This window comes from Lygodium microphyllum, chromosome 14, assembly GCF_053477565.2.
Source record: "Lygodium microphyllum isolate KBCC chromosome 14, Lygodium_microphyllum_v1.1.10, whole genome shotgun sequence".
Classification (NCBI taxonomy): Eukaryota; Viridiplantae; Streptophyta; class Polypodiopsida; order Schizaeales; family Lygodiaceae; genus Lygodium; species Lygodium microphyllum.
The window spans coordinates 8,844,944-8,870,598 of NC_141148.1; the positions used below are offsets into that span (position 1 = coordinate 8,844,944).

Sequence of the window (25,655 nt, forward strand, 5' to 3'; positions counted from 1 at the left end):
CTTATGAGAGCCGAATTTTCCATGTTGCAAAGAAGAATTTGTAGGTCTATGAGAAAGAGGACTTGGCTGTAATTTATGCACTGTCTATGTGGAAACATTATTTGTTGGAGTCTGATTTTACAATGCAGACAGAATATCAGACTTTGAGATACTTTTTGATGCAAACAAAGGTGTTAGAGAAGCATATGAGATGAGCGAATTTCTCTCTATGTTTCATTTTTAGACTGAACATATTGATGGTAAAAAGAATCTTATGGTTGATGCATTGTCACATAAGCCTCAAATTTCAACTGTTAGTATGATTTATCACATTGAGTTGGATGCCATGAAAGAGCAATATGTTATTGATTCAAACTTTGCTAATGTTTATGATCAGCTGTATAATGGCGAGAGACATGAGCACTTTATACCTAGAGATGGATTCTTAATGATATATGAATGATTGTGTCTGTCACGGGTACGTGAAATTTTGAGATGCTTTAATCTTGCTAGTAACATTTGATTAAGTTATTAATTAAATGTGCAAGGTTGTTTAGCATATGTGATGCACATGGCAGTTATCTCATGGGAACGGGCCAAGGACCTCGAGGATGCAGTGGGTGTTAAAGGTAAAAGTTGTGTTAAGTTATGCCAACTGGGTTTTGGTGGTTAGTTGGTGCCATGTTGGACCCTAGGACAATTGTTTGGCCATTAAGTGTCAGTGGTGACTCTAGGGACTAGCATTAATTAATGCTAGTCTAAGGGTCAACAGAGGTTGGGAACCACTCCAAGCTGCAAATGGCCTAGCCAATTTCATTATAGATGGGCATGTTTAATTTTGGGCAGGGTCAAAAGGGCTGAAATTAATTTTTAGAATTAATTAATTTTGAAAAATTAATTTAATGACTGAAAATGCATTAGGAAGGTTGCCACTTGGCAAAACTTTCCCATGCAACTAGGGAGAAGGCTGTTGGAGGGTGGTGGAAGATGAATTGCAGCCATTTTGAGCTTGGCGGAGGGAGAGGAGGTGATCAGATTTGGCTCTGAGAGGCGACGATGACTGATCGTGTGCCGCAACAGGACAGGGGGCAGTAGGTTTTCTCTTCCGCCTCAAGAGAGGTGGCGGTAGAAGAGGAGGGCTCGCCAGCTGAGCTAGTGTTTTACCCCCCTTTTGAAGCTGTTGGTGCCATCAGAGCTACGAACCAAAAGATACATTTCGGCTGATTTTCTCTCTCTCTATAGCATTCTCTCATCTCCTCTAGTCTATGCTCAAGCATTCTCAATAATTCTCAGCCATTGGTAGCAGAGTACAACCAAATTTGGTGGACAACAGAGAGTTTACTGCTGTAAATCCTAAATTACAGCAGCAATTAGGGTTTAGTAGGCACCTTGGGACCCGTGCCATTAGTCAAAGGCATTGTACACTAAAATCAACAGCGGAAATTCGTGGAATTGTGAGGATTTTAGATGCCAGCCCATCTATTGTGAATTTGGGGCAGCATTTGACCAGTTGGGGTTCCATTAGAGCAAGTCTTGGGTGAAAATCAAGGGCAATTTGCCCGAATGCTTTGTTGATTATTGGAACAGCAAGGGGCTTTTGAATCAGCCAAGCAGATCATGAAATCTCGGCTTGTAATTTATCCATTAGCAATTGAAATTAAAAAAATACCGAAAGGGGCGCCAGTTTTGGGCCCAACAAGGTGTCCATTGTCCAAGTTTATGAAGGTAAAGTGAGAGCATTTCAGTTTATGTTCATTTGCTGATTGTTGTAATTAAGTGCTTAATCAGGTTAAACCACCCTATCTGAGAAGATAGGCTGGTTACAGTGTCATAAAGCAATTGAGGCTTAGAGTTATCATTGAAAGTCATGCTCCTTTGTATGCAAGGCACAGAGGTATTGATGCCACAATCAAGGCAGTGGAGCATTTCTTTTATTAGCCAACTTTTAAGCATGATGTGGAGCAGTTTGTCTAGACATGCATTGTATGTAAGAAGGTAAAGCATGATAGGTAAAAAATATTGGGTTTGTTGCAGCCCTTGACTATTCCAGATAGGCCTTGACAGACTATTGCAATGGACTTTATTTTTTAGTTTTCTAGAACCCTATTGGGAATGATGGGATATAGATTATCATTTGCAGGTTTAGTAAACAAATCCATTTCATTCCGGTGAGGAAGAAAATAAAGGCTGATTGTCACGAGGACATGTATTTTTGAAACCTCACTTAACATGTGGATTAATTCTTAATCACATGATTAAGTAAATGTTGCACATGTGAGGTGCAACTGGGGTTAAAGTAAATTTACTAGCTCGGGACTTTAAGAAATCACGGGATATCAAAGGCAAAAGTTGCTATAAGTTATGCTGTACAGATGCTTGGTAGTATCTGGTGCCTGTTGTTGGTCTAGGTCATCTATTTGGCCATAAGTGTCAGTTGGTGACAACTAGAGAAGTGACGTTTAATGGTACCGAACGCCAATCTTTTGATGCAAGGTAGAGCACCGTCAACGTGGGTACAATTCAAGCAAATGTTTGCATCGAATTGGTTGACAAGTACCTTTGAGGTGGACATCATGACAGCTTGGAATAAGCTGGATGCTAAGGAATGTAAGAATTTGGAGCAATCTAATAAGAAGTTTTGGGATGCATTGCTGCCTATTATTTCTTATCGCCCCATACCCCTTCATGAGCAAGTGGAAAAATATGTTTGTGGGTTGCTCAAAGAATTAGGTATTTTTGTATTAAATCCACCGTGTCTAGCATGTCTCAGCTTATAGAGACTGCTGTTACAAATCATTGGCATATCAAAGGCCATGCAGAGCTTGTCACACCGCTCATTTTAAAGCTTCGGTTGCACATACAAGGATATGTGGTCAATGAAGAGGTCTTCATTGCTTCACTTGAGGGTTGTGATGTATTGCTTGGTATGCCGTGGTGTCATTGTATGCATGCAGTGATTGATTCTTGTGCAAAGAAAATCACTATTCAGCATAAGGGAAAGGTACTCATACTTGATGTAAAGTTGAAAGGTGAATCTGTCCCTGTTGTATCTGCAACTGCCATTTCTAAAGTAATGAAAAATCATCTTTCAGTGTACTTGGTTTTTACTAAGGATAAAGATGATAGTGAGAACGTTGGGAATATGTCTAAGGATCGCATGTCATTTCTGAAAATGTATGCTAATTGCTTCTCTCAGTCACTTCTAGGGCAGCAACGCCTGACATGCCAGAGGATCATGACATAGATCTTATCCCTAGAAGTAGCCAACCTAATAAGCCACCCTACAAAGTCGGTGCAGCCCAACAGGAGTAGATTATGACTCAAGTAAATGAGCTGTTAGAAAAAGGGTTGATTCAGCCCAACTTATCTCCTTTTTGTTCTCCAGTGCTTTTGATGCAGAAAAAGGATGGTTCATGGCGTATGTGCATTGATTATCGTGCTTTGAACAAGATCACAATAAAGAATCGCTTTCCGATTCCTCGGCGATGATGTTATGGATAGATTGCAAGGGGCAACCATATTTAGCTGAATAGATTTGAAAAGTGGGTATCATCAGACCCAGAAGATGTGCCTAAGATAGCTTTTAGGACATCTTTTGGATTGTATGAGTTTCTTGTTATGCCTTTTGGACTTACGAATGCTCCTGCTATTTTTAACCGGATGATGGATTGTATCTTTAAGCCACATAGAGGATTTGTGGGCACTTTCTTTGATGACATGATTGCCAATTCAAAGAATGAGGTAGAGCATAGAAAACACTTGGATACGGTGTTCAATGAACTGCGTGACCATAGGCTGGTTATCAATGACAAGAAAAGTGAATTATTCTTGCATAAAATTCACTTTTTGGGGCATATTGTATCGGCTGATGGTATTTGCATGGACCCTGCAAAGGTTGAAGCAATATGATCATGGCCACCTTTGAGGAATGTGCATGAGATCCGCAGCTTCTTGGGTTTATGTTTTTACTACAAAAGTATGTATGCGGATTTATTGAAATTGCATCTCCATTGCATGTCTTGTAGAAGAAGGATGTGCCATTTAGATGGACGACAGTGGAAATTTCAGCATTTGAAAAGTTGAAGGAAAAGATAACTTTAGATCATGTGCTTGTGTTGCTCGGTCTAAGGAAGTCATTCATAGTTCAATGTGATGCATGTGGTAACAACATTGAGGCTGTTCTTATGCAAGACGGCTGAGTTGTGGCTCACGAGAGCCAAATTCTCCACGGTGCAGAAAAGAATTAGCAGGTCTATGAGAAAGAGCTCTTGGCTGTAATTCATGCACTATCTACGTGGAAACATTATTTGATGGGGTCTGATTTTACAGTATAGATAGACCATTAAACTTTGAGGTACTTTCTGACGCAAACAAAGTTGTCAGAGAAGCATATGAGATGGGCAAATTTTCTCTTTATGTTTCATTTTTAGATTGTACATATTGATGGTAAAAAGAATGTTGTGGTTGATGCACTGTCACGTAAACCACAAATTTTAGCTGTCAGCATGGTTTATCACATTGAGTTGGATGCCATGAAAGAGCAATATGTTGTTGATTCGGACTTTGCTAATGTTTATGATCAGCTTTGCAATGGCCAAAGGTATGAACACTTTGTGCTAAGAGATGGATTTCTAATGATGCATGGACGACCATGTGTCACAAAGCTAAGGCCTAGAGTTATCACTAAAAGTCATGTTCCTCCATATCCAGGACACAGAGATATTGATGCCATGGTCAAGATAGTGGAGCATTTCTTTTATTGGCCAGCTTTGAGGCATGATGTAGAACAATTTGTTAAGACATGTATCGTATGCCAGAAGATAAAGCATGATAGGCAAAAGTTGTCGGGTTTATTGCAAACCTTGCCTATTCTAGATTGGCCTTGGCAGAGCATTGCAAGGGCCTTTATTTTTTAGCTTTCTAAGACACTTATAGGGAATGATGGAATATGGACCATCATTTGTAGGTTTAGCAAACAAGACCATTTTATTCAAGTGAGGAAGAAAATAAAGGTTGATTATATGATACGATTGTTTTTGCAGCACATCTTTAATTATCATGGTATGCCAGAGTTGATCATTAGTGATCGAGATCCTCGGATGATTAGTTTATTTTGGAAGGGCTTGTTTGAGAATATGAGTACCACATTGAAATTCTCATCATCCTTCCATTCGCAGATAGATGGTCAGTCTGAGGAAGCAAATTCCACAATGTTAGATCTTTTAAGGTGCTATGTTTCAGACCACAAGACACTGTGGAAGCAGTATTTGCCCTTGGTTGAGTTTGCTTACAACAACACAATGTATAGTTCTACGGGCAAAGCTCCATTTGAGGTGGTTGAGGGTGGCAAGAAGGTACCACCTATTTTGCAAATTAAGGATAAGATCTTTAAGGCTGATCGTTATGTGGAAAACTTGGATGTAGGCTATGCAAAGATAAAATATGCACTTCAAAGATCACAAGAAAAGCAAAAGAGGGCAGCTGATCGACATAGACGTGCTTTGCAGTTTGTAAAGGGTGATTATGTATTGCTGCGTTTTGAAAAGCCAAGGCTGAAAAAGATGAAAGGAAGAGAAAGATTGTATCCAAAGTTGAGTATGAGATACTATAGGTCCTTCCAGGTGTTGGAAAAGATCAACAATGTGGCATATTGGTTGAAATTACCTCCACATCGGCTAATACATAATGCCTTTCATGCCAGTTTGTCGAGGCCTTCTCATGGTGATGTGCCAGAGGATACGTCTGCTGAAATTCAGCCTGAGGTTGAGGAGCTAAATGAGATTTTGGTACCTGAGCAAATTTTGGCACATAAGGAAAGAAATGTCAAAGGTAAAGTTTCCAGGAGATACTTGGTAAAATTCCAGAATTATTCACCAATGGATGGAAGAGGATGACTTGAAAGACCATCCTCAGTTGTTGCAGCTTTACCTAGATGCCTTTCAATTAGAGCCGACTTTAGTTCCGGGCTCCGTCAGGTTCAATAGAGCAAGGGTTTGGAGTATTGCTTGATGCTCAAGGGGGAGGTAGCACTTCTCCTCCTTTAGTTAAGGACAACTCTCATATGTAGTGGATCTCGGATGTATTCAGCATGCATCCAAGGTATTGCGCTGACAGTATGTTTGCCATGAGGTCACTACTTAGTGTACTAGTCATTGTGAGATGTATATAGATGAGTATGAGTTTTACACGGGCACTGGAACTATACTTTTGCATCAGCTTATGATCAATTTAGCATGAATTTTGCCTCAATTTTGAGACAGAAATTCTGATCAATTTCAATTTAGTTTTTGATCAGCTTGAGAACCGTTTATGGTTACTTTTTGGATGAGTTGTGCATCAGTTTTTGCACAGATTGCTGGTCAGTTTTTGCAATGAGTTTGTGATCAGTTTGGGGTCACATTTGCAACAGTTTGTGATCAGTTCTCAGATTAGCAAGTGATCAGTTTGTGATTAGATTATGCTCGGTTTTCAATGGTTTACATCTAGTTCCATGGACAACAGCATATGCTATGATGCCATTGATGCTCTAGCCATGGTTTATGCTTGGTTATGTTATGCTATGATTTGGTTTTGCCAGATGAGTTGAGCTCATGAGAAATAGACATGTCACATGATAATTTGACAATGTTTTTGAGATTCTTTGTGAGTCTTATGTTATGTTATGTTGGCTGGTAATTTTCAGCATATGTTGGGCATATGGAATGGTTGAATAACAGTGGGCAATGTTGTGTTGACTATGATTCCCTATGGAAATTCCAGTGTAGTAGTTTGCTTTTGATGCATTTGGCAGTGCAATCGAGGATGATTGCAAGGATTTCAAGAGGGAGGGCTGTCATGAGGATATGTATTTTTGAAATCTCACTTAACATGTGAATTAATTCTTAATTACATGATTAAGTAAATGTTACACATGTGAGGTGCAACTGGGATTAAAGTAAATTTACTAGCCCAGGACTCGAAGAAATCACAAGATATCAAAGGCAAAAGTTGCTATAAGTTATGTCGCATAGATACTGGGTAGTATCTGGTGCTTGTTGTTGGCCTAGGTCATCCATTTGGCCATAAGTGTCAGTTGGGTGACACTAGAGAAGTGGTGTTTAATGGTACCTAATGCCAATCTGATGGTCAAAGATGGTGTAGAGATACTCGGGAATGGAAGTTGCCTAGCCAATTTAATTATTGGCTAGTTAGATTATTTTTCAGGGTGTCGAAATAATTATTAGATTAATTTTCAGCATTTAAAGACTGAAAATTAATATTTAATTATGAAAAATGCTTGAAAAACCATTTTGGAAGGTTGCCACTTGTGAAAAATGCCCATGCAAGACTGAAAAACGTCTTTAGAGACTGGAGAGAGGCATTTCTATAAATTCAGCTTGCAAGAGAGAGAGAGGGGAGGCTGTTGGTCTGATTTGCAGCCATTGGAGGACCTTCTGAGGTAGCCGGGGGCAAAAGAAGACCAATCAACATCACGATACAGAATCTACAGGCTGTTGAGGCAGGGCAGCAGTAGTAAATGATTAATTTTCTTTAGTTCTTTGCATCTACATGCTGTTGTGGCAAGGCAACAGTTGCAGTTGATTGATTTTCAGTTATTCTTTGCGACAGAACTCTGAATTTTCTCTCTCCACAGCTTTCCCTCTCATCTCCCATCCATTTCACAGCCTTGCTCCGAAGATCTCAGCATTTTGACTCTTGGAGGTTGAGAAATTGCAAATTTTTATGTTGTAAACTCTAATTTATAGCAAAAATTAGGATTTAGCAGTAGCCTTGAGAAGTGTGCCAGAAATTGGAAGCTCCAAAACTTGGATTTAACAAGATTGAAGATGAATTTCAGTTGAATTCAGGTGGAGGACTAGCCAGCCATTGAATTTGGGGCATTTTCATCGTCTATGAAGTGGGTGAAGGCCAATTGAGTCTGAATCAAGGGGCAAAATAGATTGAAGACCTGTTGGTCACTTTGGACAGCAAGGGGAGTTGAAATACCGAAAGGGATTGGGAGAATCCCATTGTAAGTCGACTTTTCTTCAATAAGGCTAAAGAAATACCGAAAGGGGCGTCAATTTTGGGGCCAATCGGGTGTGCATTGTCTAAGATCAGTAGGTAAATTTGTATTTTCAGATTTGCATTTATTGTTTGTTGCTGTAATTAAGTTGTAATTAGGGATTTACCATGCTATCCGAGGAGGAAGGCTGGTTTCACTGCTCATATGACACACTTGTTTTTGCAGCATATTTTTAAATATCATGGTATGTTAGAGTTGATTCTCAGTGATCAAGACCCTCGGATGACCAATTTATTTTGGTAGGGGTTGTTTGAGAACATGGGTACCATGTTAAAATTCTCATCATTCTTCCATTTGCAAACAGATGGTCAGTCCGAGGAAGCAAATTCCACAATGTTAGATCTTTTGAGGTGCTATGTCTCAGATCACAAGACAGAGTGGGAGCAGTATTTGCCCTTAACTAGAGTTTGTTTACAACAATACAATGCATAGTTCCACTGACAAAGCTCCATTTGAGGTGGTTGAGGGTGGCTCATCACCTCAAGATTAGTTCATGAGCAGCTGGGCATGAGCTTTTGTCTCAATTTTGAGATCAATTTTCGATCGGTTTCAGCTCAATTTTTGATTAGTTTGAGAACCGTTTATGGTCACTTTTGGGATTAGTTTTGCATTGATTGCAGATCAGTTTGCAATCAGTTTGAGGTCGCGTTTGGAGCAGTTTGTGATTAGTTCTCAAATTAGCAAGTGATTATTTTATGATCAGATTATCCTTAGTTTTGAATGGTTCACAGCCGGTTTCATGGACAACAGCATGTTAGTAAATGCCATTGATAGTTTAAGCCATGGTTTATGTTGAGAGTATGCTTTACTATGGTTGTGGAGTCAGAACAGTTGAGAAATATGAGTTATGTATGCATTTGGGCTAATTCTTAGTATTATCTGATGTTTATAATGGTTGGAAATGTTCAGCAAGGTTTGGGGCATTTGGCATGGTTGGGCAACTGTGACTAATGTTGTGACTATGATGCTTTATTGAAATTCTAGTGCAATATGCTTTTCTTTTTGGCACAATGTAATGCAATCAAGGATGATTGTAGGGATTTTAAGGGGAAGGTCTATCATGAGGATGTGAAATTTTAAGATTATTTAATTTTACAGATAACATTTGATTAAGTTATTAATCAAATGTGCAAGGTTGTTTAGCACATGTAATGCACATGTCAATTATTTCATGGTTACTGGCCAATGACCTTGAGAATGTAGTGTGTGCCAAAGGCAAGAGTTGTGATAAGTTATGCCAGTTGGGCTTTGGGGGTTAGTTGGTGTCAGTTTTGACCCTAGCACAATTGTTTGACCAGGTGTTAGTGGTGACACTAGAGACTAGCATTAATTAAGTAATTAATGCCAATGTAAGGGTTAACAGAGGTTGGGAATCATTCCAAGTTGGAAATGGCCTAGTCAAGTTAAATATGGATGGGTACAATTTGGGCAGGGTTAGAAGGGCTGAAATTCATTTTCATGATGATTTAATTTTAAAAATTAATGAAATGGTTGGATAATGCTGATAAACAAATTTGGAAGGTTGCCACTTGGCAAAAATGCCATGCAAACTGAGAAATTTTTTTGGGGAGTTTGGTGTTAACCATTCAGTTAATTTATAGCTTGGAAAAGAGAGAGAGGGAGTTGCTGGTCCATTTTTTGATCGTTGAAGAACAATTTGCTTTCAAAAGACAGCCATTTGGGGGACCTCAGCACACAGGGGACAGTAGGGAGACACCTTCCAGTGGCTGGCAATATCATTGTTGATCAAGTAAGCATTTTTGAGGTGCTTGGCAGCAGATGATTGCATGCAATGCAGGTTGGAGCAGGTAGTAGGCAGATTTTAGGGTTTTCTCACGAAGAAAATCAGATTTCTCTTTCATCTTGACATTCTCTCACCTTCTCCAGTAATGTCTCAAAAGATCTCAACACTTCTCAGCCATTCTTTGTAGATCTTAGCTAAATTCAGTGGACAGCAAAAGGATTTCTGTTGTAAATCCTAAATTTTTGTATAGATTAGGGTTTGGCACCCACCTTGGGACCCATGCCATTAGGAATAGGCATTGTGCATTGAAATCAGCTCTTGAAGTTTGTGGAATGGATAGGGATTTTAGATGCCAAGTCATTCAATGTAAATTAGGGCAGCATTTGGCTGGTTGGTGGTTCCATTTGTGCAATTTTTGGTTGAAAATCAAGGGGCAATTGGCCCAACTTTATTGCTGATTGTATGTACAACATGGGGCTTTTGGATTAGCAAAGGAGATTGTGGAATCCCAACTTGTACATTGTCCATTAGAAATTAAAGATAAAGAAATACCAAAAGGGGCGTCAGTTTTGGGGCCAATCAGGTGCCTATTATCCAAGATTGTTAAGGTAATGTGTGCATTTCGGTTAATGCTCAATTATTAATTTTTGTAATTAAGTGTTTGATCAAGTTTTACCACCCCATACGAGGAGCAAGGCTGGTTTTAATCTTCTCCGTAGTTTGATCTACTCTCGTTTTTATTCCAAAATATTGGATTACATTCCACTTTTGCTCTAAGCACACTAGGAGTTGGATCTTCCATCTCCGCTCCTAACACTTTTACTTTCTCCATCCCACCATTTACCTACCCTCCATTCACTCCTCCTCTTGGTGTATCGTTAGGGAGAACGCCACCCTTTAACACTGTACCTTTCACTTACCCGTACTTTACCACATCCTTTAATTTGGAACGGTTGTGATAGGCATTTCCCTCACTACTCTCGAACACTCACAACCCCCCCCACATGACTCGTTAACACTATACCTTTCACCTATCCCTACTTTACCACGTTCTTTCAATTTGGGACGGTTGGGATGGGCGCTCCCCTCACTATCCCCCGAACACTCACAAACCTCCCATACGACCTTTTAGACGCAAGGATATCTGTCCTTTACTTATAGATTGTCATCCCTTGGGTCACTTCTAAGTAGGAATTTCTATCGTCTGCTCCCCGTGTCCCTATGTCTCCACCTTGGGCTCCACAGGCAGTTACCATGCTCATACCTAGTCCGCCCTTCCTCACATTTGGATCTGCATTGCACGCTTCTCATATGCATGGTGGGGACTATGGGATGCCTTTTCAAGTGTACTCCACTCCCCCACCGTATCCCCCCCATTCACCCTGCCTCTGCCCATTACACACCTTCTCCATCTCCTAGCACTATTAATCCTATTGCAATGGCCAAGAATGCCTTCACGGATAAGATACATTTTAATGGGTTGAATTTCACAACTTGGTGTTGAGCTAAAATATGCTTTACTTGTTGATTAGCCTCTTAAACAATCCCAAAACACATTAAAAATGTTCTTTTGGAGTAAAATCCAAAAACAGAGAGCGGTTCGAGAGAGTTCAGTGGAAACCCTAAAATGGGGAGTGGTTTGAGAGAGTTTAGTGGAAACCCTAATTTTTGGGATGCCCTTCCACATCTATAAATAGATAGGCTGCCCCCATTTAGCCATCATCCTTGTTTGTAGGTTACACCAACCCACACACCCTCTGCTGCTGTTGGCGCCCATTTCCAGCCTGCAGCCCGCCTCCACCTGTTGTCCAGCCATCATCGACTGCAGCCACATTATCTTCAACTTGTCCATTGCTATAGATGATAGCTCTCAGCTGTTGGCGATTGCTCCAGATTGCTCTTCAGCGTGGTGTCCATCATCTCCAGGGTCAGCCAGCTTGCGTTTTCAGCATTGCAAGCCCTGACACTCTCAGACACTGTTTCAGCCTGTTGTTTACAGCAGACTATGCACAGTTTCCAGCCTCTGATTGGTGGTACGCTGCTGCGTTTACCAATTTCCAGCCTCCAGACTGCTGCGTTTTGGTGACCAGTCTGCTGCCATTCACTATTTAGCACTCCTACACTCTGACTGGTGGTCATAGACTTGGGATCCGTCTTTGGTGGACGTTATACTCCGACATTGCTCTGCCCTTGAGCACACTGTACACTCTTACATTCATTTACATCATTCATTCACTTCAGAGTTGTGTTCTCTCTCTCTCTCTCTCTGTTTGTGTTTGAGTTTTTGTGAGTTTTGAGTTTTGCGTTTAGGGTTTGAGTTTTTGAGTTTTGCATTTAGGGTTTAAGTTTTGCCCTCTGTGTCTGTGCCTGTCTCTTTGTGTTTCTGTCGTGGTCGTACACTGTGTATGTCCTCAGTGCAAACCCTAGCAGTTTCCTTCACATAGTACTAGAGCCAGTGCTTTTGTAAAGAGTATCCTGCAAATATTGTGGATAGCTAGTCTTTGTGTGAGACACACAATACGACTCGTAACCAAATCACAATGTCCCAGACACCTTCTTCTCCAGTTCCTATGATGTCTTATCAGGATTCTCCATCATTGGAGGCCCTGAGATGGGATTATGGACTTGGTGAGGAGGACAACACTCCACCTTTGCTAGATTTCACTAATATGACAGAGGAGGACTTTGAGGAGTACTATGGCAACAAGTATGGTGATGTTTACACCTCTCCTACCAGTTTTGCTACCACATCCGGACCAGTTGGTGAGGTTGGCTACCTCTCCGATCATGGAGGACATACCGCATTCGGAACGTTTGGCCATCCATCTTCATTATCTCAGCCAGGTCCAATGTCAGGTTTGTACGGTTCTTTTGTGTTGCATGAATCAAAACCCTCGCCTGTTTCTTCTTTTGAGGTATAAGATCCAGATAGCTTTGCATATGTGAACTTCAATAGAGGGGGCTCACGAAGCAGACGAAATTGAGGTACATCTACAGCTTCTGTTTCATTTGAGCATATCACACAGACTTCTCACTTACCTCCCATTCCACCTTCTTCTATATCACACCTTTTATCATCTTTCCAAAACCTTGGATTACACTCCACATTTGCATCATACACCCTAGGGGTTCGATCTTTCATCTCCGCTCCTAGCACCTTTTCCTTCTCCACCCCATTCTCTACCTCTTTGCACCATGGTACTTCGTTAGGGGGAATGCCACCCTTTAACACAGTGCCTCTCACTTTTCAGCACATGAGCATACCCATAACTCTTGGGATGACTGTGATGGGCATCCCCCTCATTATCCCCAGCTTCACATCTTCCATGACCACTCATACGTAGGGGTTTCCATCCTCAGCTTATGGTGCGTCTTCACACTCTCCTTAGGTTATACCTATGCAGGGATTTCCATCTTCTGCTCACCTGTTCCCGTTCCACCTCCTTGGGTTTCTCATGTGGCTACCATGCCCATGCCTAGTCAACCCATCCCTACCTATGGATTCACCTTGCGCGCTACACGCATACCTGGTGGGCACTCTGGGGTCCATTTCCAAGTGTACTCCACTCCCCCATACTACCCACACTACACTTTTTTACACTATCCATCTCCGAGTACTACGACTCTTGTTGCAATGGCCAAGAATGCCTTCACGGATAAGATACGTTTTAACGGGTCAGATTTTAATACTTGGTTTAATTTCATGCAACAAGTTCTTGAGTCTCAGGGTCTTTGGGACCTCGTCATTGGTCTAGAGCCTATGCCAGACCCTTGACTAGCTCACCCTGATTACATCCATCAGTGGAGAGCCCGCAATGCCACAACCAATGTTGAGCTGATGCAAGGATTGCTTCCTAAGTTTCACTCTTAGTTGCAACACTTCCTGCTTGCGTCAGAGCGTTGGAGTCACCTTCTTGACCACTATGCGGCTCGTGATCGTACTCGACGCGTCAATCTCAACTTTGAGCTTCAAGAGTTCTCTATTAAGGAAGGGGATGATTTGAAAGTCAAGCTATCTGAATATAGACGGTTACTTGCCGAGTTCGCCACTACTGGCTCTCCAAAGTTAGATGACGATTAGGTTACATTCTTCTTGAATAAGTTGACCGATAAGTACTTCAATTTCATTCAACACATCATCTCCCAACCTAGATTGCCAACCTTCTACGAGTTTGAGTGCCAGTTCTTGCGTTGCGCAATGCTGTATAATCAAGTCCACAAAAAATTCCTCATCACAGCCTTATTCAGAGCAGAGGGGGTTGATTGCCTCTTCTTCGGAAGGAACAACCACTAGTGGCAAGAACTCGCCAGATGCGAAGGCAAGCCAATCAAAGGGTGACTCCTCTTCCTCAGATGGAACCAAAGAATCTAGATCTATCTGATAACAACTCCCTAAGAAAAACTGGTTTTGGACACATTGCTAGAGAACAGGCCATGTGGACGAGGAGTGTCGCTCCAAGATCCAAGGACTTCCACCTAAAAAGCCTCAGTAGACCGCTGTGATTGCATAGTCCAGTGGGGCTACGGCCTTCGCTCCTGCTTCATCTGCTCCTTCAATATCCGTTGTTGTTGCTGTTGGACATGTGGCTCAAGTATAGCCGCAGCGGCCCATCTCTTTCACTACCCTTGAGGGATTGGTTGATTGGTCTGCACGTTCTGATTCCGTTGCACTTCATGCATCCATCTCACCTTCCTCTTCACCTCGTTCGGCGTTTCCTTGGCAAAGCCTTGCTACTGGACATACGCGATGGTAGCCACCTTCTTCGACTCGCATGCCTCTAGGTCCTTTCAGATAACCTAGGTCAATCTAGCATTCATTTTTCGTTCTCTTAGAGTCGGACCCATAGAATTCATTATCCTTAGTTTTTCAAATTTTTTGTCTTCCGTTGCATTTACTCACACACATACACATTCATTGCATTTATTTTGAGGTAGATTTTCTTTCTGTTCTGTTTTGCTTTGGAGCATCTCACTACTAACCTCTGTGTTTGCAGATTCTCATCTCTTTTGCAGGGTTTTGTCTTTCAGTGTAGGGCTAACTTACAGATTGCTTTGGTTCTCCCTAGGCTAGAGACGTGGGGATGCGCACCGTTTCTTTCATGGTTTCATCATCCTAGGAGTGCTAGCTCTTCTTCTAGCATGGCGGTTTTTTCTCCCGAGGCGGATTGTGCAACATCTCTCTCGATGCTATCATGGCGGTGACTTCTACCTTGCTCTTCTAGCGGGGTGCTTCATCCACTTCATCTTCTTTCATTCCTTATGGTTCTCAGCACCATATGAAGACCGACATTAGACTCCTCTTCCTTCTTCAGCATCTACATCTAGGTTGAGAGGGGGTTTCTACCCTTCTTGGTATGCTATAGGCTTCAGCACTTTGTCTTCGACATCGACTTTTTTCCCCTGTTGTACCTTACCCTTTGCATTGCATGATTACATTATCCTTGTACTAGGACGCTTGGGCAAGTGAACAATTTTTCCACGAGGGACATTGTCCAAGTGGCACCTGCTGCATGAGCATTCTTCCATGTAGCATACTTTGCATCTCATTGTGCAGAGCACCACTTGCACAGATCGTAAGCTGTTTCCACCGGCGGCTGTTGTTACCACACCACTATTCTTCTTCATCACATGGATATCTCATCATCTATTTTTCCTCGTCATAGATACCCTGAGTGGATGGGTTAGCTTGTATTGTTTTGTGATGTGTTGGGTGTACCCTCTCTACTCCCGTCTTCTGGGCCACTTTTACTCAATCGGCCGTATCCCATCAAATTTACTTCACTTATTAAAAAAAAAAAATCCATGTAGTTCCATCTGCCTTTGTAGGGCTTGGTAGGCCATTGGGCAGCCGACGTGCACCCTTTGTCCGATGCCCTACCCTCTCTGGGGTGACTACTTGGATTCCCTTGGTAAGATAACCATCGTCTCTGTAGTCTTGGTAGGCCACTGGGCAGCCGACATGCACCCTTTGTCCGATGCCTTGGCTACTTTGGAGTGGGACGCCTTGGGGTACATAAACATCACAATGGATGGTCTAACCTTTCAGCTCAGTTTTAGGCCTGAGAGGGGATATTGAGCTAAAATATGCATTACTTGCTGATTAGCCTCTTAAATAGTCCCAAAACACACTAAAAATGTTATTTTAAAGTAAAAACCCTAAAACGGGGAGCAGTTCGAGAGAGTTCAATGGAAACCCTAAAACGGGGAGTGGTTTGAGAGAGTTTAGTGGAAACCCTAATTTTTGGGCCGCCCTTCCACATCTATAAATAGACAGGTTGCCCCCATTTAGCCATCATCCTTGTTTGCGTGTTACACCAGCCCACATATCCTCTGTTGCTGTTGGCGCCCAGTTTCTAGCCTACAGCTCACCTCCATTTGCTGTCTAGCCATCATCGACTGCAGCCACATTATCTTCAGCCTGTTCATTGCTGTAGGTGACAGCTCTCATCTGTTGGGGACCGCTCCAGACTATCCCAGATTGCTGTTCAGCCTGCTGTCCATCATCTCCAAGGTCAGCCAGCCTGCGTTTTCAGCATTGCAGGCCCTGACACTCTTAGACACTGTTTGAGCGTGTTGTTTACAGCAGACTATGCATAGTTTCCAACCTCCGATCGGTGGTACACTGCTGTGTTTACTAATTTCTTTCCTCTAGACTGTTGCGTTTTGGTGACTAGCGTGTTGCCATTCACTATTCAGCACTCCTACACTTCGACCGGTGGTCATAGACTTGGGATCCGTCTTTGGTGGACGTGTGCTCTACCCTTGAGTACACTGTATATTCTTACATTCATTTACAGCATTCATTCACTTCAAAGTTGTGTTCTCTCTCTCCCTTCTTCTGTTTGTGTTTGAGTTTTGAGTTTTGCATTTAGGGTTTGAGTTTTTGAGTTTTGCTCTCTGTGTTTGTGTTTGTCTCTTTGTGTTTCTTTCGTGGTCGTGCACTTTGTGTATTCTTAGTGCAGACCCTAGCAGTTTCCTTCACACTTGGTTGAACTTTGTGTAACAAGTGCTTGAATCTCAATGTCTTTGGGTATGAGTCTATACCCAACCCTTGATCAACTCATGCTGATCACATCTGTCAGTAATGTCACAGCTAAGGTTGAGTTAATGCAGGGGTTGCTTCTTGAGTTCTACTCTCAATTACAGCATTTTTCCCTCACATCTGAGTGTTGGCGTCATCTCATTGGCTGCTATGTGGCTTGAGATCGCACTCGACGTATCAATCTTGATTTGAGATTCATGAGTTTTCCATTAAGAAAGGGGATGATCTAAGAGTTGAGTTGGTCGAATATCGGTAGTTACTTGTGGAGTTTGGCATTATTGGCTCCTCGAAGTAAGGTCACGTTCTTCTTGAACAAGTTGCCTGAAAAATATATCCATTTTATCTAGCACATTATCTCAATATCTAGATTGCCAACTTTCTACGAGTTTGAGTGCTAGCCCTTGGATTACGTTAGGCTATACGATCATGTTCACAAGAAGTCATCCACACAGATCCCTTCCGAGGGGTGAGCATTGGTTGTCTCTTTCTTGGGAGGGCAACTCACTAGTGGCAAGAACTTGCAAGATGTAAAGGAAAGCCAAAACAAGGGTGACATCACTTTCTTCAAGGGGACCACCAAAACACGATCCCTTTGGTATCAAATTCCTTGGAAAAATAGGTTTTGCTTTCATCGTCAAAGGTCAGGCCTTATGGATGAGGAGTGTCGTACCAAGGCGTAGGGTCTTACTCCTAGAAAACCATCGCAAACTGTTGCGACTTCATGGAGTCCGGTTGGCTAGTCTAGTGGGGCTACACCTCTCGTTGCTGCACCATTTGCTCCATCTATCTCGATAACTACTGGATATGTGGCGTATGGACAGTCCCAGTAGTAGCTTATCTCCTTCACTACTTTTGAAGGATTAGCTAATTAGTTTACTAGTTGCTTGCCTATTGCACTTTACACATCCATTCCGAGGGCATCCACTCCACCTTCTAGAATCTCTTTTCTACCTCTCTGTATGCGATGGTGGCTACACACTTAGCCTTTCGCTTTTAAGACTTACACTGTATACTTACATACTCATTGCATAGCACTAAGCTTTGCTTTATTTTTATTTTTTTTCTGTTTTTTGGAGCATCTCACTACTCACCTTTGTGCTTGTAAATTTTGATATCTTTTGCAGGGTTTTGTATTTCAATGTAGGCCTAACATATAGACTTGCCCTAGTCCTTCCTGAGCTGGAGACAAGGGATGTGTGCCGTTTCTTTCATGGTTCCATCTACTTGGAGCTTTGCTCTTCTACTAGCATGGAGGCTTTCACTTCCGTGGCGGATTATGTAACATTTCTCTTGATGCTATCATAGTGGTGTTTTCTATCCTAGCTCTTCTAGTTGGGATGCTTCATCATTTTCATCCATATGGTGCTCCGTATCACACAAAGATCGATAGCCTCAGGCTTCTCTTTTTTCTTTGGTCCAAGTTGAGAAGGGGTTCCTATCCCTCTTGGTATTTTGTAGGTTTCGGTACTTGTCCTCGACATCGGTCTTTTTCCCTATTGTACCTTTCCCTATGCATTGCATGATTTCATCATCTTTGTACTAGGGTGCTTGGGTTGGGTAAGCTTGTATCGTTTTGTGATGTGTTGAGTGTACCATCCCTACTTTTGTCTTTTGGGTCACTGTTGCTTAATTGACCATCACTCCTAGAAATAACTTTTTTTTAAAAAAGTTCAATTTAGTTCCATCTACCTTTGTAGGGCTTGGTAGGCCACTGGGTAGCTGACGAGCATCTTTTGTTTGATGCCCTGTCCTCTTTGGGGTGACTACTTCGACTCCCTTGGTAAGATAACCATTGCCTCTAAGTCTTGGTAGGCCATTGGGCAGTTGACACGCATCCTTTTTTCGATGCCCTGGTTGCTTTGGGGTGGGATGCCTTGGGGTAAACGTTGCTGACCTTTCCTTTTAGGCTTTGTTTTGGGTTTGAGAGGGGGTGTTGAGCTAAAACACACATTTTAAACAGCCCCAAAATACCCTTAATTAATGAAAAATGCAATTTGGTGCTCGGTTCGAGAGAGTTTCAATGGTTCCCCAAAACCCTAAATTTTTTTTGGGGGCACCCTTCAACACCTATAAGTAGACGGCTAACCCACCATTCAACCTTAACCCTTTGTGCAAGTTTCTCACTCTTTAGTGCAGATTTGAGCCATTAGCCTTCACCCATGTGGTGGGCAGCCCTTCATGATTGCTGCCACCGCTCCATTAGCCCTTTCCATGCCTAGTACCTTCCTCCTTGGCTGTCGCCCACTGTTTGGCGCCCTTCTCCCTGCTGCGTTTGTACTCTTTTGCCATCGCCAGCTCATAGTTTACCTCCTTCAGCTTGCATTTGTACACCTCCACCACCAAGCAATAATTGATTGTGATCTCTCACACCTTCTGGCGACCTCTTGCTGCTTGCGTTTGGCCTTCACCCTACTTGGTGGCAACTAGCGACCTTCCTCCTCCTCTAGGTGACCCTTCTACTACTGCATTTGCAGCTTTTTGCTATTACCCTCATCATCAGGCATCATCCTTTGCAATCGCTTCAATTCCCTGACACTAGTGTTTAGGTTTTGTTGTTACCCCCACTGTGACTCTCCGAGTGGTGGTCACAGCACTTGGGATCCATCTCTGGTGGAAGTCACTCTCCGACATTGCATTGCTCTGCCATTTACAGCATTCATACACTTTAGAGTTTCTTCTCTTTGTGTTTGTCTCTATGTTTTGAAATTTTGAGTTTTGAGTTTTGCATTAAGGGTTTGAGTTTTTCCTATCTGTGTCTGAGTCTTTGTGTTTTCAGTCTTGGTTGTACATGCTGTGTTTTCTCAGTGCAAAACCTAGCATATCTTCACATCTTGGAATAGGGCGGCAGTAGGAGGAACAGACCTGCAGAAAAATGCAGCAGTGGTAGCACTCTTATCTGGTCAGGGTGGCAGTTGGAAAGGGAAGATCTGGCACTGAACACTTTTGGTGAATCTGTCTGGCTTGAAGGCAGGTGCAGCAGCCTGTTGCCTGGCAGCAGGAGCTGAAAATCAGGTGGCAGATGTGGTGCAGCAGCTGATGTCAGCAGACAGGCCATAAACACATCTGTGTGGAGCCTCTAGTGAGCAGGGTGGCAGCTGTAGGCAGGGTGCCTGGGGCTGGAGAGGTGGTGGCAGCAGTTGGATGAATGCTGTACAGTCATTTGGTGGAGTAGACTGATGGCTGAAATGAACGGGATGCTGAATGGCTGAGCACACTATCTGTTTACAGATGAGGAACCAACCAATCTGGGAAAGTTTGCTTATGGGAAATAGAAACTCTTTTTAGCAATAAAGTTTGCATTTTAGGGCTGTTTTAATGAGTTCATTAAGGTTAAATGAGAGATGCTCCTTTTTTAGCTTAGTAATTGCAAGTGTCTTAAAGGATATGACCCTTGAATGGCATCCACTTTTACAATATCCCATATAGGTTGTTCCTAGTTATAAAGAAGATTATATTAGCGGTGGTTCACACAGGAGGTGGCTTTATTTTTTTTCCTAGATAACTAAACCATTTGGAGGAAGTTCCAACACACGCGACTCCCTTGCATTGTTTTCCCAGCACACTACTGAGGGAACCCATGCCTAGTAGTGAGCTATCACTTTTACCACTGGTGTTATCCTGTTATCAATGACATTACCTATATCATATATGTGACATATAGTGCGATGAGCATTGAAATATCAATAATAAGATCATGACCAGTAAAACTGGGCAGGACCAACTGATGGCAGAGGTTGCCTCTGCCGTGTGGCAGTCAGGTTGGACCTGACCAGATCCAGCTGCCAGGCCAGCTGCTGCCCCTCCACCAGAACCGATAAGAAGGCTTTTCCTCCTATGCCTCCTGTAACCCTAGAAATGCTGTTTACAGTAGAACTCCTGCTTTATGCACCATGTTTTGGCCTGGGCTTTCTGTTCTAATTCTAAAGTTGAAAGACCTTATTAATCACATACCATTTTTCAAAAGCTCACACTAACAAAGGATGTCTGCATATGCTCGACAGTAATTCTCCACTGATCTCAATAAATCCTAAACAAGACAAATGGAAGGGCAATACATTCATCATCACCTTTGAACAAGTCCTTATCGTGCCAAATGTAGACTAGTTGCATAGCAGAGACCTGCTATAACAACCAAGATTTCAGTAACCAACTTCAATACAACCAGAATCAGTGATCTGCCAATGTTGACATGCAATTTATGGCTAAATAATGTAGTCCTCCCATGCTTGGTGAAGTAGCTTAAAGAAATCACTCTTTTAAGTTTTCAGTTCAAGTCTCTGAAGAAGGCATTGTGTTGTAATCCCTTAACTTATCAAGCTTGCTTTTACTTACACACGTAGGGTCAAGAAGATTGCAAATTTCTGGTTACCGTCTTTTCATACTGAAGAATTGAGAATCAGCTAGGTGCATTGTATTGTAATTATTGTCATGACATAACTTGTACAATGTATGTGTATGAAAATATTGTTTTAGGTGTGTAAGTCAAGGGAGAATTGACATTTGCATTATGGTTTTTGACCTAGGCAGAGGGGTGGTGTCCAGTCTGCAGCTGTAAGACTTGATGAACCAGGCCATGCAGTCTTAGGGTATGCAGTTCCTCTCAAATCTCCTGATGGTTTTGGCGGGCTGTTGGATACACTCGAAAGGCAGGAATTCCCTCGAGACCACTATGAACGAGATGTAGTGGAGGTAGTTTCCCTCTTTTATTTGTGTTTATCCAATTATTTCAGAAATTGGTCTATGGAAGAGTGAATGAATGGTGTGGCATGATGAGGTGCAGATTGATATTTGAACAAAAACCTCTACCATATAAATAATGCATAATTAGACCTTGTCATGAGCACATAGCTTGCGATTATAATTCAATAGATAATCAATATTTTTCAAGGGTCGTATTGTCTTGTATGGCTTGTGTACATACTGTCATGACCATGCCCCATTGAAAAGGAGGGTAAGAATGCTTTAGAATAAAGATAAACATAAAGACAAAGACAAGAAAGATGAGGACAAAATAAGACAAACAGCACAAAGATGGTAAAAATGACTTCTCTAGATAAATATAACGAGAAAGAAGAACAAAGTCAAAGATAAAAACAGACAAGAAACATGGAGACAAGATGAAGCTCAAAGATGACGAAATGAGCACCTCTAGTTCTGGTGAGGGACCAAGCTAGTGTCTCTATATTAAGGTGGTTGAAGCTTAGAGTTAAGTGAGCGTTAGTGGTTGGTTCACTGTGCTAGCATGGCCACAAGAAAGAAGATTGCCCAAAGAATGCAGTGTTGAAGAAGTTCCATGTGGCTCATTATGTTTTTGAAGCCATTAGTGTAAGGTGTCAGACTTAAGGCACCTAACTTGGGGGGATTTTCACTTTGAAGTTAAGTCAAGGTTTGAGCAATGAGCATATAGAGAGACTAAGCTGCACGGAATTAACTGGCTATTAATATCTTTATCGTTCTTGTGGGATATTGTATCGGGGATTTTGCATCCCTTAAAAGCAATATGGCACTCTTTACAGCCAGTAGCACAGTAGCATGGCACTTAAGCAAATCATGTACTGATGCATTAACATTCTAAGAACCACTTTTTTGCTTTAAAGTTGGCAGTGGGCATGCTGTATCTTGGTATTGGATCCCACCTTGTCATTGGCTTTTTACCCTACTTCATCCACCTGTGCTGGGAACTGTTGATATTGTTGTGGGTATGCTAAACCGGCAGCAGGAAAATCTGTGTTGTTGCAGATTGGATTCACTTTGTCTCACTTTTTTTTTTCTGGGCGTGATTTACTGTTAAGGGTTTGTCTCTTGATCTTAGGATGGAGGAATCTAGAGCTTTGTTTCTACCTCTCTCAGGAAACAGTTGTTCCTTGAATAAAAACTAAACTTCCTCATAACACTAGGTTCAGCAACAGCTGATGTCAGGGTGTAGCCCAGCTGGTTGAAGCTTGGGTTCATGAGCATGGGGGTGTGAGTTTGATACCATCCTCCAACAATGGACCGTCCTCATCGAAAATTACTCTCACATGAAAAAGAAAAAAAAAAGGTAGTACAACAGTTGACTATAATTGTCTCCTGTCCTGTGGAGCATATTGCATAGAAGAGCTATTTCAATGATTGTCACCTATTGTGGCTAGTCTGTTTGCTTATGGTGGTCTTTAAGACTAACACAGTAATCTTTACATCTTGCAAGGACCATAAGGCCAAGCTCCATTTTCCCTGCAAAGGACACACCCCATAACAGAGAAAGCCCCTTAGATATCCACAAAGATTTCTGTGCGGTCACGTTCAAAGGCATTGCCATTAACATGAATCAACGTTCTTGCAGGTAATCACTGAGCAGGGGGAGCATCTGATATCATTTGTTTATCATTGTCCAGAAGTAGAACGGTCCAGTCCTGTCTCAGGTGGTGACTGGTTGCTGCATTTAAAACAATGACGTGTGGTGTCTGTAGAATGATATTGCAAGGGCCCTTCATCAAATGCACTGCAGTTTTGTAACCTTAACTCATAATCACGATGAAGATCATCACACTGCACTTCTGTAAACCTTAACTCTTCATCATGATGAAGGTCACCACATGGCCATGCTGCGGCGTTATGTGAAGGCTCATTGGGTCATTATATATCCTGAGGTCTCTGGTTGATCTTTTAAACTTGCTTTTACGTCCGTTAGGCTTAACCAAATAATCACACTTACCTTCGTTTATGTGCTTCTTAATTCACTGGTGACTGTTCAGTTTTTATGTTAGTACATAATGAACTGTTTCGCAACATCTTCACTTTCTGACTTCACTATGCCAAAAGTACCTTAGCACTAGAAAAACCAGTTTCATCTTAACACCTTCATCTTGGCAAATCACACAAAATCTTGTGGTCATTTAGTCATAGAAGTTGATGCAAGACCACTTACATAGTCATGTGATCATATCTTGTGTATGCTATATTCATTTCACACTGCACTTAGCAGGAACTAGGCTCTCTGCGACCAAGCTTATCTAACGTTTCCCCTCGAGACTCAAAATTAAGAAAAAAGAAATGTTTGTACCTTTCGCTTAGGCTTTGCCAAATGATGACTGCGATAAAGTAGAGAGTTAAAAAGCATAGCTCGAGTGCCAAACAATTGTAGTTTTGGGGTGAATATTAATCGAGTGGCAACATAGGAACTCTGAAGTCGCGCATCTTCTAAATATTCCACTTGATGAGATGAGGACTTCCATCTCTTTCTTTATCGTACGACTGACATATCCGGAAAAGGGCTACAAAAAGCAAATGTTTTACGATTTGCTCATTTTGCATAAACGAGGGAAAAATGTATTAACTTTGAGGACATCCTTTATTTCATTCTAATTTCATCATTACAATAATGCTTGCTTCATAGTGTTAAAGTATGTGTATAATAAATCATTTCAACATATTTTAAAGTTTGGGAATGACAATGTCAAGATAAAAGCGCTCTATCGAAAGTAGTTTTTAAAGATGGTAAGCCATTAGTTAGATTGTTTTACGGCCAATTTAACGAAACATAGGAGGTTGCCAACCACAACCCATGAGGAGTTAACCATGGAAAATTGGGCATTTTTACTTTTTACAACTCAATTGAAAGTATTGCATGGGAATTATAGCCATTTGTCAAGGATGTTTTAGAATTTGCTAGGTGATTTGAATTTATTTTACCTCGACAATGTATTTTTGTGTAACTTTGGTTGTGATTCAAATTGGTTTTTCCACCCTCGAAAAGGTAAAAGTTGACAATAAATTTGCATGAAGGTCCCCCAAAAGAATGTCCAACTCTTAAACCTCTGTGTATAAGAAACTACGAAGATATTCAACTAATGAAGAATAGATGTAGGCTTCAAGGATGCTAGGAAATTGGGTGGCTATGAAAGAAGGGAAGAAATGTTTATGATGATGCCATTCAAATAATAGCGGAGATCAATGGTTTACGCTTTGCTTAGGTATTTATTAGCAAATTGTTTTGAGTAGTTATCGGTGTGGTAAGAGGAAGAGAATTGAACATACTACAGATGATTGATTTGAAATGTTGATATGTTGGAACTTTTTTTTTTCTAACAATGCATTGCTCAAATGTTTATTTGTAATTATATCCATACTTTGATGAAGGTGAGGTGGGCACGCCTTGCTCTTAGTAAAAAATTGAAATATGCAGTAGAACCCTATTAAAAGTAACGTGTCATTGTGCCAAATCAGAGCAAGAGTGTTAGGTGCATGGGTTAAGTTGTGTGTTGATTACGACACTTATTAAAAAGGATTGAATTTATTTGTTTGATGTGGGCAAGAGAACCTTCCAATGTTTTTGTAGAGGTGGCATCCATTTGATAATGTCTTGCAACTCCATGCACAATCAAGATGAATTGAGTTATATATTTCCATGTCGTAGTGGTGCTATTTTGAGAGAGAATTTTTTTGGGTATATGTCATCATGTTTTCGTTTTAGCAAGAAATTCAGCATACTACACAACTTTCAAGCACTTACAAGAAACTTAAAGTGTTCTAAGTGCTCTCTAAAACTCATTGGTGGACCATGTTGCATGTTTGAAAGTGTAATGCTTATTGAATGATCAAGAAATTTGTATTAATTGAACGTTAGGGCTTACATTGGTACTTGTAATCAAGGGCACCCAAACCTTTGACTACTAAACATATGATCTCATTACACATCCTGGTGACTAGTTAAGTGGAGCCATAATCACTTTTTACAATGTGCAAGGTGTCTTTGCCATTTTCAATGAGAATGGAACCCTTGGGTAGTCATTCACTACCAATTGAGCTTTCAAGTCTTGGCAAAAGTGTGATGCTTATTGTTTGGC

The 25,655-nt window shown here is 41.5% G+C and overlaps 1 protein-coding gene across 3 annotated transcripts in view; it reads left to right on the forward strand.

Moving 5' to 3' along the window:
• LOC148025307 (uncharacterized) overlaps positions 1 to 23,533 on the forward strand; it is a 42,339-nt gene extending 18,806 nt beyond the window's left edge. Inside the window, exons 2-4 of one of the 3 annotated variants that reach the window (XR_015693041.1) lie at positions 21,358 to 21,519; positions 22,728 to 22,870; positions 23,153 to 23,533. Coding sequence is in view for 2 of the 3 variants with exons in the window: in XM_087692334.1 (XP_087548460.1) it covers positions 21,354 to 21,519; positions 23,153 to 23,263 (277 nt within the window). In the remaining variant the exon portion in view is untranslated. Of the gene's footprint in view, positions 1 to 21,353; positions 21,520 to 22,727; positions 22,871 to 23,152 lie in introns of all 3 variants that reach the window. The other 2 variants (XM_087692333.1, XM_087692334.1) reach the window with 2 other exon arrangements.
• Positions 23,534 to 25,655: the final 2,122 nt, after the last annotated feature.